The 14,646-nt window shown below is 50.0% G+C and overlaps 1 protein-coding gene across 5 annotated transcripts in view; it reads left to right on the forward strand.

Moving 5' to 3' along the window:
• CIITA (class II major histocompatibility complex transactivator) overlaps positions 1 to 14,646 on the forward strand; it is a 42,720-nt gene that overhangs the window by 23,038 nt on the left and 5,036 nt on the right. For 4 of the 5 annotated variants that reach the window (XM_045204434.3, XM_024571565.3, XM_045204435.2 and 1 more), the window contains exons 7-16: positions 990 to 1,142; positions 1,587 to 1,727; positions 2,674 to 2,838; positions 3,786 to 3,854; positions 4,730 to 6,380; positions 7,206 to 7,364; positions 8,070 to 8,141; positions 10,815 to 10,895; positions 11,461 to 11,553; positions 12,878 to 12,964. In XM_045204434.3, the coding sequence (XP_045060369.2) occupies positions 990 to 1,142; positions 1,587 to 1,727; positions 2,674 to 2,838; positions 3,786 to 3,854; positions 4,730 to 6,380; positions 7,206 to 7,364; positions 8,070 to 8,141; positions 10,815 to 10,895; positions 11,461 to 11,553; positions 12,878 to 12,964 (2,671 nt within the window). Of the gene's footprint in view, positions 1 to 989; positions 1,143 to 1,586; positions 1,728 to 2,673; positions 2,839 to 3,785; positions 3,855 to 4,729; positions 6,381 to 7,165; positions 7,366 to 8,069; positions 8,142 to 10,814; positions 10,896 to 11,460; positions 11,554 to 12,877; positions 12,965 to 14,646 lie in introns of those variants that run through there. The other variant, XM_045204438.2, reaches the window with a different exon arrangement.

The raw sequence follows: 14,646 nt of genomic DNA on the forward strand, positions 1-14,646 counted from the left end.
CAGTTAGTGAGAGGTGGAGCTGAGATTGAAACCAAGATCCATGATTCCATATCTTGTATAGTTTGAGGGCTGCTGGGAGATTTGGCTTCCTACAAAGACTCTTCCCTAGCATCCCCTCTTCTTTATGCTGAGTCAGAGCTAAGATCCTGCTCCACCCCACCAGCCCCGACACACTCCCCTCACCTTGTTCCACTGCCAAGTCTTTTCAGAGTAGTCACCTGGGGTTAACTGCTTACTCAGTTCCCTCCCACCTCCCCCCGCCCAGCCCATGCCTCAGTGAGCCTCTTCCTCCAAGTTCACTATCTTCTCCCACCAGATGCTTCCTCCCCTTCCTTCCCCTCCTCTATACCCTCCTCCCACCCAGTTGTTATTGCAAAAGTCAAAAGACCAGCCCCTGAGTGGGGAACAGACTGAGGAATGAAAGGCTTATAATCTGATGGAAGAAGCCTAGTTCCCAACCTCAGAGAGTTCCAATCTGATGGGAGGGATAGGGACTCTGCCCATGAAGAGCCCATGATAGTGAAGTAGTCCCTGTCTCCAGGGAGCTCCCAGTCTGCTGGGGGAAGGAAGCCTCTAACCTCTTAGATCTCCCCATTAAACCTCTCCTTTCTTTGGGAAGTGCTTGATGTTTCTTAAGCCCCCCGCCCCAGGGGCTCTGTGACTAGTTGTAAAGGTCGTAGGGGCCTGGACAAGTGGCCTACTTATAGGTCTGTCCTTCCTTAATGGCCTAATGGGTCCATACCTAGGTCTCCATCTCAGGAAGTTCTAAGGGCCCAGTTACAAGGAGAAGGTTGGAAGCAGGGGCTGCCTGGCATAGAATAATTGCTGATCAAACCAGCTTCACCCAGGGCTGAGAAGAGGACAGGAGTTTCCTCCAACTGCCAGGAGAGAGATCTTCTGTAGTCCCAGAGTCCTCCCCACCCTAACAAGTCCCCTCCAGAAACCCACCTAGATCTCATGCAGCCTCTAACATGGCTCCTTCCACACAGCTGAGCCCCTAAATGTGCCCATGGTGACTGGCACTTTCCTAGTGGGTCCAGCAAGCAACTCGTCAACTCTGCCCTGCCCATCACCACCTGTTCTGTTCAACAAGGAAACAACATCTGGACAGACCCAGCTAGAGGAAACTGTCCTGACTCCTGGTATGTGAGGGGCTTGGAGAAGGTGGGTTTCCCCCCTCCCTGTGCCTGAGGAGTGACTAAGGCAGGGGCCACCAGGGACAGGAATCCCAATCCCAACCAGTGTCACCCACTTCTATCCCAGCCCATCTCATCCTTCGAGTCCCCATCAAAACCATCCCGGCCAAAAAACATGCTCTAGAAGGAACTACTACAACATGGAATCCCCACCAATTAGAGAATTCACCCACTAGCCCAATGCATTCATCATCTGTGAATGGAGCACCTCTCTGTACCAGCCACTCTGTTAGGTGGTAGGGACACTGCCATGGTCAAGAAAGGCACAGCTGCTGCTCTTTGGGAAATTGGAGCCCTTTAGAAAGGGAGTCAGATGTTAATCCAATAACCACAAAGCAACAAACATAGATGCTGCAGAGGGTCTCACCTCACTGCCTTTGTCTTTTGCAGTGCCCACCTCCAGTTCCTTGTTGAGTTGCCTGAGTCTCCCTGCGGGACCCATCCACATCATCCCCACTCTCCCTCTGTCCCAGGGGCTCTGGCAAATCTCAGGAGCTGGGACAGAGGTGTCCAGTATATTCATCTACCAAGGTGAGTGAGTGAGGCCTGGCCCTGGCACTCCCACCCCGTCTCCCAGCTATCTGACTATTCCCTGATTCTGTCCTCCCCCAACCCCAGGCATTTGGTAGTTTTAGCCTAGTACCTTCTCATGATCTGCCCTCCTCATAACACGTTTCTCTGTCCCTATTTGCTAAGAATCAAAGTAGAGGAGCAGAGCTCCCCAAGGTGGTCCGGGTGAGTGAATGGCTGTGTGTCCTTCTATGTGTCACTTTCCCCCACGAAGCCTTAGTTTTTTCTCCTTTCCCCCCCACTACTAAACATTATTATATTTTTAAACTACAACATCAATGCATGCTCATTAAAAAGCCAAACAGTAAGAGATGTTTATAAGTGTTGAGTTACTGAGTCTCTCCCTCAACTCTCTTAGTACACCTTTGTGAACAGTTTGGTGTGCATCCTTGCACAGCTTTCTCTGAATTACCTTGTTTCCTGATCAGTAAAATGATCCCTTCTGATTGCCACACTGATGGATTGTGAATTGCTCGGGGAAGGCCATGTTTGGGCTCTCAAGGATGGGAGAGAGGAGGCCAGGGGTACACTTCCACTCAATTGCAGAGCATCCTTTGAAGGTCACATGCCAGTTTTTGTATAATGCACTGGTATCCCAGAAGCAGGGGAACATTCTGGGCATCTAGGAAAATGAGCACTCACCATACAGTAGAAAACCTGCCATAGTAGCACTTGCCCTAAGCTCCCTATGAGCTGATTGTGTCCATATGACAGATGAGGCGCCAAGGCTCCAGGAGCTAGATGTAACTCCAGAGCTCATTCCTCAACTCCACCCTGAAATGCCATACTTTGGAAGTTCTCTCTCCAGACTTCCCAAGCCCCACAGCCTGATTTGAGGTTGGGTGGCTCAAGTGGATTCCTGAATTGGCACCTGGTTGTTCTTATACTCCCTTCCCACCTAATGTAGGCAAGATGCCCCAAGCCAACCAAGCACCCGCTTCCAGCAGCCCAGTTATCCACAGCCTCCCGAAGTCCCCAGACCGGCCTGGCTCTACCAGTCCCTTTGCCCCATCTGCAGCTGACCTTCCCAATATGCCAGAACCAGCCCTGACCTCCCGTGCAAATGTAACAGGTAAGGACCTCAGAGCCTGTGAGGGTTACTAGAAGAAGGATTTAGGCCCTGGGGGGAAATTGCTTCAATCAGGTCCATAAATGGCTGCCTGCAGGGGCAAGCAAGCCATGTTTATGTAAAACAGGGAGAATCCCCAGGGAGTGGAGGGCCTGGGAGGGTGGGCTAGGTAGACGACTGAGAATTCATGTCCCACCTAAACAAGGCCACCAGCCTTCACCAGCTTGTCACCTGCAGAAAAGCCCAATGTGGCCAGATCTTCTGAATTGTCAGCAGAATCTAGAAATCTTGATTTTTACGTAGATGTTGTGATTTTTAAAACCATAGTAAAAGACCTGGCTAGTGTGGCTCAGTTGGTTGGAGCGTCACCAGGGATGTCCAATCTTTTGATGTCTCTGGGCCACACTGGAAGAAGAGAGTTGTCTTGGGCTACACATTAAATACACAAACACGAATGAAAAGTGATGAGCAAAAAAAAAAGGTTTTAAGTAAACTTACGATTTTGTGTTGGGCTGCATTCATAGCCATACTGGGCCCCATGCAGCCCACAGGCTGCAGGTTGGATACCTCTGCAAGGTCGCAGGTTTGATTCCCAGTCAGGCCACATGCCTATGTTGGAGGTTTGTTTGGTCCCCAGTCGGCAACTGGTCAATGTTTCTCTCTCACAATGTTTCTTTGCCTCTCCCTCTCCCTCCCTCCCTTATCTTCTCTAAGCATGTCTTCGGGTGAGGATTTAAAAAGAAAACACAGTGGTAAAAAAATTTTTAAAGTAAAGCTGGCCAAAGAAAGACATCCTTAAGCAGGACACAACCACAAGTCCCCATCTTTTAATGCCCCTGGCCCTTGTCGGCTCTGCCCTCTGGATACTCAGAGGGCTGAATGCCTCAGAGCGGGGGAAGACCCTAGGGTACCCTTTACCCTAACTCTGACACCCCCTTCTTTATCTGCAGAGAACGAAACCTCCCCCACCCAATGCCCTGCAGCTCACGAGGTCGCCAGCAAGCTTCCCAAATGGCCTGGTGAGTGGCAGCTGGGTCCCTCTGCCCTGGGTGCTGAAGGCAGGAGCCCAAATCTGGTGTCATTTCACTCATTCACTCAACACATATTCAAACTCTTATTTATTGGCACTCATTCATTCATTCACTCACTCAGTTACTCATTGGGTTGTGCCATCATGTCAGCATTCATTCTGGCACGCACTCACACTTAAGTAATGTTTATTGAGGACCCACTTCTCAGTAAGCCCCTCTAGGCGTTGCCATCTTGTTTGTGAGGCTGAGAGAACAAACGAGGGAAGAGTAGGTGGTTGAGTGAGGGGATGGAAGTAGCTGATGAATGTGAGGGAGAAGGTGAGAATGGAAGAGCGAATAGAGAATGGCCAGTTACTGAGTGCTTACTGTGTTCCAAGTGCTCTTCTAAGCACATCCGATATATTAAATCATTAACATCACAAACAGCCCTCATATTATCCCCGTTTTACAGACAAGGAAACTGAAGCATAGTGGGATATATAAAATGCTTGAGATTACACTAATTGATGAAGCTAAGATTTGTACCAGACACATGGATTCCACAACCATAACTCTTAACACCCCACCAATGTCCTCCTTACTGTGAGTGAGCAAAAGAGGGAGGTTAATGAGTAAATGAAGGAATAAATAGGTAAATGAATGAGAAGATAGGGAATGCATGGGTGTGGGATTGAATGAGTTAATAAATGAGTATCTGGGTACTGAACGAAGCAGCGAATAAAGAAGGCAGTCGGTGAGGATTGTGCGGTGAACAAGTGAAGAAGCTAGAGATGGTGGCCGGGCTGGCCTCTTGGCTGCCCTCATGGTGGCCAGTCCTGCCATTAGCATCTTCCCCTCACCCCACACATCCCTTGGCTTTGCAGAGAGTGTGGAGCACTTTTGCTGCTCACTTCGGGACAAGTACCAGGCTGAGCCCTCAGGCCCGGAAGGCATCCTGGTGGAGGTGGACCTGATGAGGGTACGGCTGGAGAAGAGCAGCAGCAAGAGCCAGGAGAGGGAACTGGTCACCCTGGACTGGGCAGAGCGGCAGCCAGCCCGAGGGGGTCTGGCGGAGGTGCTGCTTGCTGCTGCTGACCGTCGGCAACCGCGTGAGACACAGGTGATTGCTGTGCTTGGCAAGGCAGGACAAGGGAAGAGCCACTGGGCCCGGGGAGTGAGCCGGACCTGGGCCTGTGGCCAGCTGCCACAGTACGACTTTGTTTTCTACTTGCCCTGCCACTGTTTGGACCGTTCAGGGGACACCTACCACTTGCAAGATCTACTCTTCTCCCTGGGCCCGCAGCCACTACCGGTGGACAGTGAGGTCTTTGGTCACATCTTGAGGAGGCCTGACCGTGTACTGCTTATCCTGGATGCCTTTGAGGAGCTTGAAGCCCAGGACAGCCTCCTGCACAGTACATGCGGACCCATGTTGGCGGAGCCTCGCTCCCTTCGGGGGCTGCTGGCTGGCCTCCTCCAGCGCAAGCTGCTGCGAGGCTGCACCCTGCTGCTCACGGCCCGGTCCCGGGGCCGCCTGGCTCCCAGTCTGAGCAAAGCTGATGCCCTGTTTGAAATGGCCAGCTTCTCAGCCGAGCAGGCTGAGACCTATGTGCTGCGCTACTTTGAGCGGTTGGGGGCCACTCACCACCAAGAGAGAGCCTTGGCGCTCCTCCAGGGCCAGCCGCTTCTCCACAGTCACAGCCACAGTCCCACTGTGTGCAGGGCTGTGTGCCAGCTCTCAGAGGCCCTCCTGGAGCTGGGAGAGGAGGCCGAGCTGCCCTCCACACTTACGGGACTCTATGTTGGCCTCCTAAGCCCAGCAGTCCTTGACAGCCCCCCAGGGGCCCTGGAGGCACTGGCCAGGCTGGCCTGGGAGCAGGGTCGCAGACACCACAGCACCCTGCAGGAGGGTCAGCTCCCATCGGCGGAGGTGAGGGCCTGGGCTGTGGCCAATGGCTTGGTGCAGCATGCCCCTGGGGCCCCAGAGACCGAGCTGACCTTCCCCAGCTTCCTCCTGCAGTGCTTTCTGGGAGCTCTGTGGCTGGCTCTGAGCAGTGAGATCAAGGACAAGGAGCTGCCACAGTATTTAGCATTAACTCCAAGGAAGAAGAAGCCCTATGACAACTGGCTGGATGGTGTGCCACGCTTTCTGGTTGGGCTGGTCTTCCAGCCTCGCACCTGCTGCCTGGGAGCCCTGGCAGGGTCAGTGGCAGCCACTGTGGTGAAAAGAAAGCAGAAGGTGCTCACCAGGTACTTGAAGCGGCTACAGCCAGGGTTGCTGCAGTCAGGGCGGCTGCTGGAGCTGCTGCACTGCACCCATGAAGCATTGGACACTGGCCTTTGGCAGCATGTGGTGCAGGGTCTCCCCACGCACCTGTCCTTCCTGGGTACCCGGCTCATGCCTCCAGACACCCACATACTGGCTAGCACCTTGGAGACAGCGGGCCGTAACTTTTCCCTGGACCTCCGCAGCACTGGCATTGATCCCTCTGGACTCAGGAGCCTTGTAGGACTCAGCTGTGTCACCCGTTTCAGGTGGGGACAGGGGATAAGGAAGGGGGCCTTTTTGCATTGGACACCTGTGTGGTCATGACACCATGCTGAGATCACTCTGGTGGGTCTCAGGTAGAATGCACTACAGCCAGGGCAGGGCAGAAGTGATTCCTTCATTTCTTAAGATGAAGAAACTGAAGCTCAGAGCGGGATGGCAGCTTGCCCAAGTCACGCAATCAGTGAGGGATAGCATCATTCTTTCAACCACATGCCAGGCACTGGGCTGTGTCTAGAATCTAAGACTGATTGGGGTTCAGATTTGTTTTCTTCTCTCCAACCCTTGATCAAGCCACCATTTTGTCATGGTTTAATTAAAGCCACAGCCTTCTGTCAATCACCCTACCTCTGTCCATTCTCTCCTCTTCCACTTTACTGTATTTAATCAGAACTTGAATCTGGTCGTATTTACAATGCTTTAGAGATATCCCACTGCCATCAGTATGAAGTCTGAATTTCTTAATTTGGCTCATTTAAATCCTTCTACAATCTGTTCAATCACTTCAGCCTAATCTACAGAGAATCTCTCCCACCTTCCCCCTAAGCATACTTTGCCCAATCTGTAAGGTCCTACACCATTGTACTGGTTCAATCAAGAATTTAGCCCTGAGCTTCCTAGTAGCCAAAGCAAAAAGGGAAATAAAATCGCTCAGAGAGTGCTGGAGTGGTCATTGAAGGCTTTTACAGGAAGAAGGGCTTAAGCTGAGGGAGGAAAGTATCTGAGCAGGCAGGAGGGTCCTTCATGGAGCTGCCCCTCCATTATGGTCTAGCCCGGTCACTGTGCCTGGGTCTGAGGCCTTCCCTCCACAGGGCCGCCTTGAGTGACACGGTGGGACTGTGGGAGTCCCTACAACAGCATGGGGAAGCCAAGCTACTCCAGGCAGTGGAAGAGAAGTTCACTATCCAGCCTTTCAAAGCCAAGTCCATGAAGGATGTGGAAGACCTGGGCAACCTTGTGCAGATCCAGAGGTGAGGGGGAACGGGATGGGAGGTGGTCCAGGTCACGCAAGTTGAATGCACATAGGACCTAAGATCAAGTTTGCCACTAGCACTTCCAATGCCTCCTCTCCTTTAGGACATCCCATGCTCTCGCCCTGGGCAATGGCTGCCCAGAGTCTCTCAGTGCAGGTACCACCCAGGCAGCAGTCCCAGAACTTGTCACTTTGTCCCATTCAAAACTTGCCATCATCTATCTAATTCTTTCTTAGCTAAAGCCAGGGACATAGCTCCCTTGCTAAGAGTTAAAGAGCTGCCTTCTGCATCTAGTAACAGAAGTGACACCTATGGCTGCCTTTCAAGGCAGCCAGGACCAGTGTCACCCCCATTTGGCAGATTGCAGAGCTCTGAAGTTCAGACAGCAGAGGCAACCTGACCACAAAACAACTATCTTTCACTCCTGCCATCATCCCACGTTGTTTGAGCACTGGCTTTGTGCTGTCTGGGATGGGTGCTGGTTGGTGCCCTCCCTGAGGCTCTTCCATGACACACACAGTAATGCCCAAATTAAGTCCTATCTCGAGGTCTTCCTTTCCAAAGGGGAGCTACAGTAGCCTCAAGAAAGATAGTCTTTTAGGGGAATTTTGGGCACTGGGGTGGGCATCCTGGGACACACAGGTAGTGGCTCAGCAACAGGCAAAGAGCTTGCTCCCAACTAACATTTCCCATTCTTTCCAGGACAAAAAGCTCCTCAGAAGACACAGCTGGGGAACTCCCCGCCATTCGGGACCTGAAGAAGCTGGAGTTTGCGTAAGCAAAGGGGTGGATTGCCTCAGGTCCCCATGAGGTTTCTTCTCTGGCATTAGCTTGGCTTGTGCCACCAAAATGGAGATAGGTTCCCAGAATCATTCTTACCCTCTCACCTCCCCCCTCTGGAAACTAGCTTCTAACAGCTGAGGCATGGCCAGTCTGGGCTAGTGAAGATTATCGGCCCATTTACTGGTGAACATGCTTATTTGAATTCATTCATTCAACAGACCTATTCAGATGAACAAGGCCACCATCCTCAAGGCCACTAGCTTGCAGCCTAGTGTAACCAGACAGTTGCCACCTGCTGTCATAGGTGGCAGGAAACTCAAGGGTTTTGAGAGTGCAGACTTAGGAGAGATCATGGGGCTTCCTGGAGGAAGCAATTGTAGCAATAAAACTTGATAAAGGAGTAGGAATGAACCAGGTGGAGGGGCCACATGGGGTGGAGGTATTGTTATTGTGTCCCCATGGTACAGATGGAGACACTGAGGCCTACAGAGTATCAATTGTTTGTCCAGAGTCACAAAAGTCAGGGCAGCCTGGCTTTTGCTCCAACAAAGGAAAAAGCTAAATTTATGTTTGGTCCTTGTATGGGAATCTAAAGACATCTAATGATTAGGAAGGAATTATCAAACACCTACAGTGTACTCCATTCATTTTATATATAATCTCACTCATTTCAAGAGCTACTTGGGAAGATGGTCATTATCTTCCCGGTTTTACAGATGAGAAACCAGAGAAGTCAACTCACTCACCCAAGGTCCCCAGCTAGTCACCCACACATAGCCTGTCTGCTCCTCTGGTCACTGCTCCCCCTGCACCCCAGAAAAAGAAGTGTTTCTTGTTTCAAACAGAGACAAGTTGTCAAATTTGTGCAGAGATAAAAATGTTCTGAAAAGAGGAAATGTATGAAAACAATCACCAAAAGCCCCTCTAGCTTTGAATTATTTTCAGCCTCAAAAGCCCCTAGTTCAAGGTCGGAAGTGTGCTCTGTGGAACAGCAGCCATCAGGTGGAACAGCCCAGAACCAGGACACAGGCCACCTGGAGGCCGGAAACCCCGAGAAAGTTCTGAGGAAGGAAGGAAGGAAGGAAAAGAGTATTTTGGGTGTATGACTGGCGGCCACTGTTCCAGCTACTGCTCGGCTGCTGAAAGTCCTGCAGGGGCTGTACTGGCACAGGGTTCTTCTCTGATCCCGCCCTCATTTGCCTCTTCAGCATTACCTCCTATACTCTCTCCCTTGCTCCCTCCACTCCAGTCGCTTGGGTCTCCTTGCTGGCTTTCCATATTACTGAGGCCGATCTAGCCTCTGGGCGTTTGCGTTGGCTGTGCCTTCTGCCCAGGACACTCTTCCCCAGATAGCTGCATGGCCCACGCCCTCATTTCCTTCTAATTTTCACTGAGCGAGGCCTTTTCTGACACCCATTTTTAAAAGTAAAATTCTATCCCATTAGCCACTGTTCTTTTCTCCATGCCATATATTATCTCTGGCACCAGATAATTTACCGATTTCTTTGATTATCTGTCTTGCCCACTGGAATGCCCATTCCCCAAGGGCCAAGATTTTTTGCCTGTTGTGTTCACAGCTGTGTTGTGACGGGCTCTATGGGCCTGGCACACAGGGGGCAAATAATCAATATTTGATGAAGAATTCCTCAATCCTTCTAAAAAACCTCCTATGATAAGGGCTGAATCTTAGGAGACTGAGGTTCAGAGGTAGAAGGATTTGCCCAAAAGGCCCCAAGGGAGGGAAGTGGTAGATTCTAGATTCAGATCAGGTTTTGGACTCCCACCTCATAACCTTTCACCAAGGCTAGTGGTTCCCTAACTCAGGGGTTTCAAAGACACAGTATTTCAGAGTGAATGCGAATGACTATGCCGTTACCCTCTTTTAAAAATTTTTATCAAGTATATTTATTCAAACAGGCAAAATAACCACTGCTGGCACCATCATCTTATCAAGGAATTAACATTTTAATGTCAAAAAAGTCCAAAGAATATAATTTCAGAATAAAGAACAGGTCTATCTTTACATTGAGTATATTTAACCATATTTTAAAAACAAAACACCCCTCCATTGTCTTTATTTTTCTCATTTCCTCAAAGTCTAGTCTAAATGGCAATCCAGGGTGTGTGACCTTGTGTGAATTAGTTAACCTCTCTGTGCCTCCATTTCCCCATCTGTAAAATGGGGACAGGAGGTTCCCTTAGCTCAGTCATTGTGAGAATTAAATGAGATCTAGTCTCAGAGAAGGATATGCCTGGCATAGCGTATCCTTCTCTGAAATGGTCCTCGAGAAACGATCCTACTTGTTATTAAAGTGCAGGGGCAAATGCATAAACCATCTTTCTTGGGCCTGGTAGTGGTCCTCAGGCCAGCATTGGAAACCACTTTCCCAGGCCAGGGCAGAGGGGTGCATGTAGATGTTGGCAGAAGTAAGAACCCCACTCGGGATGAAAGCTGGGGAGCTCCCAGCTGACTACTTGAGGGGGCTTTGTGAAATCTTCCCAGAGCAGATTTGGGGTTCTACCTGGTGGGGCTAGGGGGAGGGGAGGAGGGGAGACCTCAGAGTGCCTGCCTTCTGTACCCCCATCTCTACCCCTCCCCAGCCCAGGGCTGAATTGAGAGGCCGTAACTGTTTCAGGGTCTAACTTCTGCTGTTTGCTTCCTAGGCTGGGCCCTGTGTTGGGCCCCCAGGCTTTCCCCAAACTGGTGAGGATCCTTGAGGCCTTTTCCTCCATTCAGCATCTGGAGTGAGTATAGACCCCAGAGTCCTCCCCATGACCTCAGGCTTTGACATCCCTAAACCCTGCCCTCTTCATGTGTGTGTTTCTCTGTCCTGCTGCTTCCTTTATGGGGCTGGTGTGAGTGATCAGATGACCCCACTGCAGGGAAGTGATGAGGGATGGGAATCCCCAATAATTTTTTTTACAAGTCAAATCTTTTTGTGATCTTTGAAACTCTTCCTCTCAGTTGTTGCTCCCAGCAGCCCCCCAGAAAAGCCGGGTCAGAGAACATGATCCCATGGTACAGTTTAGGTCCCAAGAGGTTGCCAGGAAGTTTCCCAAGCTCGTTGGGGCTCCTAGGAAGCAAAATAGGGATTCAGGTCCTTTAGGAGCTAGAACCACGTCCCCTGGCTGGTGAGTTGGTGCCCCTGGGGGTAAAATCTTTCTCTCAAAAGCTCTGGAGCAGACATCTGCTATGACAGATGGTCCAGGGGTCAGGGAGTGGGAGGAGGCCCCTGATGGGTCGGAGGGGATGGGTCAGGTGGCTTCCAGGGTGTTGGCTGATGGCCCCCTCATCTGATTTCACCTGCAGCCTGGACTCGCTGAGTGAGAACAAGATCGGGGATGAGGGGGTTGCACAGCTCTCGGCCACTTTCCCTCAGCTGAAGGCCCTGGAGACGCTCAAGTGAGTGGGCTGGGCCTGCCCTTCCTGCTATGTTTGTCCCCCCGTGACCCTCTGGCTTTTTTAATCTTTTATTCACTTATCCATTCAGTCATTCATCCACATACTCATCCATCCATCCATCCATTCATTCAGCCTTTCACTCATGCATTTTTGATTTAATCATTCATGCACCCAATCATTTATTAATTTAATTAACATATATTTATGAAGCATCTAATGTGCGCAGGCTCAGTTCTTGGCCCTAGAGATCCAGCTTTAAACAAAACAAAGTTCCTGACCTCAGGAGTCTTGTAGTGAGAAGGTACAATAAACAAACAAACAAATAAATCCATAATTTAAAAGTATATAGTAATGAAAGTAAACAGTGTTTGGTGACAGAAAATTAAATTGGAGGTGAAATGGAAGAAATAAATTAGGATTTATCAGCTGAAAATTATCAAAATAGTACATTTTTATTTTTTTTAAAGCTATTCTGGGCTTTGGGAAGTAGGATATGGACATGATATAAGAAGATCCATATGATTTTTTTTTTTACTGAACCTAGAAGATATCATCAAAATTTATCCATACTCCACTTCAGGATGGCCACAGAATTCACCAAAATGCAGTTAGGCATTTCCTTGATTGAAAGATACTGAGACTTCTCAAGTAACTTACAGTATTCTAGGTAACACTGTGAGTAAGCTAGAGTTCCCTCCCTTAGTCCTTCCTTCCTTCCTTCTCTCCTTCCTCCCTGCCTTATCTCCTTCCTTTCTTCCTCCCTCCCTCTTTCCCCTCTCTGTCCTTCTTTTCTCCCCCACCTCATTTAAATTTTTATTGAGCACCTACTATGTGCTTGGCATTGCTCTAGGCATAAGAAAACAGTAATGAACAAAAAACAGATGGACTCCTTGCCTTGTGGAGCCCACAGCCATTAGACAAATAACACAAACACTTATTTAGTTACAGTGCTGAAAAGTCATTCAAAGGGAATGCTATAGAATAATAAAACAGGTGTGGTCTAGAAAGTGCTCTCTCTCTACCTCTCCCTCTCATGTGCATCCTCACCTCCATCATCTCACTCAGCCACAGGACCTAACAGTATCCTCTTATTTATTAAGAGTTAGCACCAGCCTACCCACAGTGCCATTCACAGTTCATGACCCACAGCTCTCCTTGAGGTCCATTGCCATGTGTTAGCTGCTCTTGGCCACCCCGTGGAGAAGCAAGAGTTTCTTAGCTCTGTTGGGGATGGGAGGGATGCAGGGGGGAATGGACGGACACTGATGGGGACAGGGGCACACAAATTTGGCCCTAAGCCCTTTCTCTTGCTGGGTCCCTGCAGCTTGTCCCAGAACAGTATCACCGATGTGGGTGCCTGCAAGCTCGCTGAGGCCCTGCCCTCACTGGCTGCATCCCTCCTCAGGCTGAGGTGAGTGGGATCCTGCCATGGATTAGGTGCTGAGCTGGTTGGTGGGAGGGAGGGCAGAGAGCCCCCTCTGTGCCAGTACAGAGTCCCACACTGGGAGCTTGGAGGCAGTCACTACAGGCTGTTGTGCTGTGTCAGTGTTGCACAACTTGTGGGGGTGGTGGGCAATAACCTAAAACCCAATATGAACACAGCCCCTTGCCCTAGAGATGGGCAGTGCCTCTGTTTATTCATTTGGAAAATAGGTACCATTCAATGGCCTGTGGAAACCCCTTGGTGCAATGCTGGGCCCTGGTGCACAGTATTGGCCCTCTATCTCCAGGGGACGGTGCGACTGAGTTTTTTCTAGAGCCCAGGGGTGGTGATTTCTAGAAGGCTGAACGCTCTCCTCAGCTTTGGCTGGCTATTATCACTCACACCAGTAAGTGCTTACACTGCCACCTTCTGGTGGGCCTTGGCATAGTACCTCTTGCTTTTGATTACACCAGCCTGGCCCCTGGTGGGGCACAGGCTAATTAGGGAACTGTGAGCTTGGACCAAAGCCCCAGTCATTCAGCTCAACATGGCCAGCTCTCATCTCTCTCACCAGGCTGGGAGGAACTTCCCTCTCCTTCCCTGGCCCTCATCATCTGCCAAGGACTGCCAGAGTCAGATCCCAGGGGAGATGGCATATGGTTCATCGAGTTATCGATGTACCCATTCTTTATCCTTCCATTCAGGGCTACTGGGCACCGCTGAAACTCGTGGTCTATGTGATTGCCACCCCCTAGAGTTGTGCAGGATATCTAATATTCTCTAACATCCACCATGGGCCAGAACCTGTGCTCAGAGCTAGAGATACAACTACGAGCAAAACTGGTGTGGTTCTTACTTTTGATTCTTACATAATAAGCAAGTAAGCATATGTATACATAAAATATTTTAAAATACTGATTTATGCTTGGGAGGAAACTAGCAAGGGCCCAGGAGTTACAATAGGGAGTACTGAATTCACCAGGGAGGTCAGGCAACCTCTGAAGAGGCAGGAAACCCTTCTCCTTCCATGGGCAGCTCTAGGGGAAAAGCATTCCAAGAACAGGGAACAGAAGATGCAATGGTGCTGAGTTAGGAAAGAGGTTGAGTCTTTGAGCGCCAGAAGGTCCACTGTGGCTGGATGTAGTAAATGAGGGACAGAGGGTGGGAGATGAGGTAAGAGAGGTAAGTGGAGGCCAGGTCATGCAGGGAGGCCCTTGTAGGTCAGGAGGGGGCTTTGGAGTTTTTTTTTTACTGTGAATGGAGAAGCAGGTGGGGCCTATGGAGGTGACACCTGGTCCAATTGATGCTTAAACAAACCTCATATTTCATGGAATCTAAGATGCCATCCATTGTAAGACATCGTTTAGAGGGCAAAACACTGCAGATTACATGTCACTCCATTGATTAATAGATCTTAATATCAAAGATACTCAAATATATGAACATGTGTTTCTTGGCATCAATGAAATATGGGAAGGAACCTCTGCCTGTACGAGCAGGAAGGACCTCCTGGGATTTAAGACCCACCCCAGGAAGAGATTGCAAAGCCCCTGCGTTGGTACCAGCCAAAACTTGACATCAGGGGATGCTGGAGTTTAGCCTGAATCCACTTTGCTGCGGTATAGACCTGCTGCTTTTACATGCCTCCCTGCAGTGTAGCCCTGAGGCTG

The sequence above is a fragment of the Desmodus rotundus genome, chromosome 1 (assembly GCF_022682495.2).
Source record: "Desmodus rotundus isolate HL8 chromosome 1, HLdesRot8A.1, whole genome shotgun sequence".
In the NCBI taxonomy this organism is placed as follows: domain Eukaryota; kingdom Metazoa; phylum Chordata; class Mammalia; order Chiroptera; family Phyllostomidae; genus Desmodus; species Desmodus rotundus.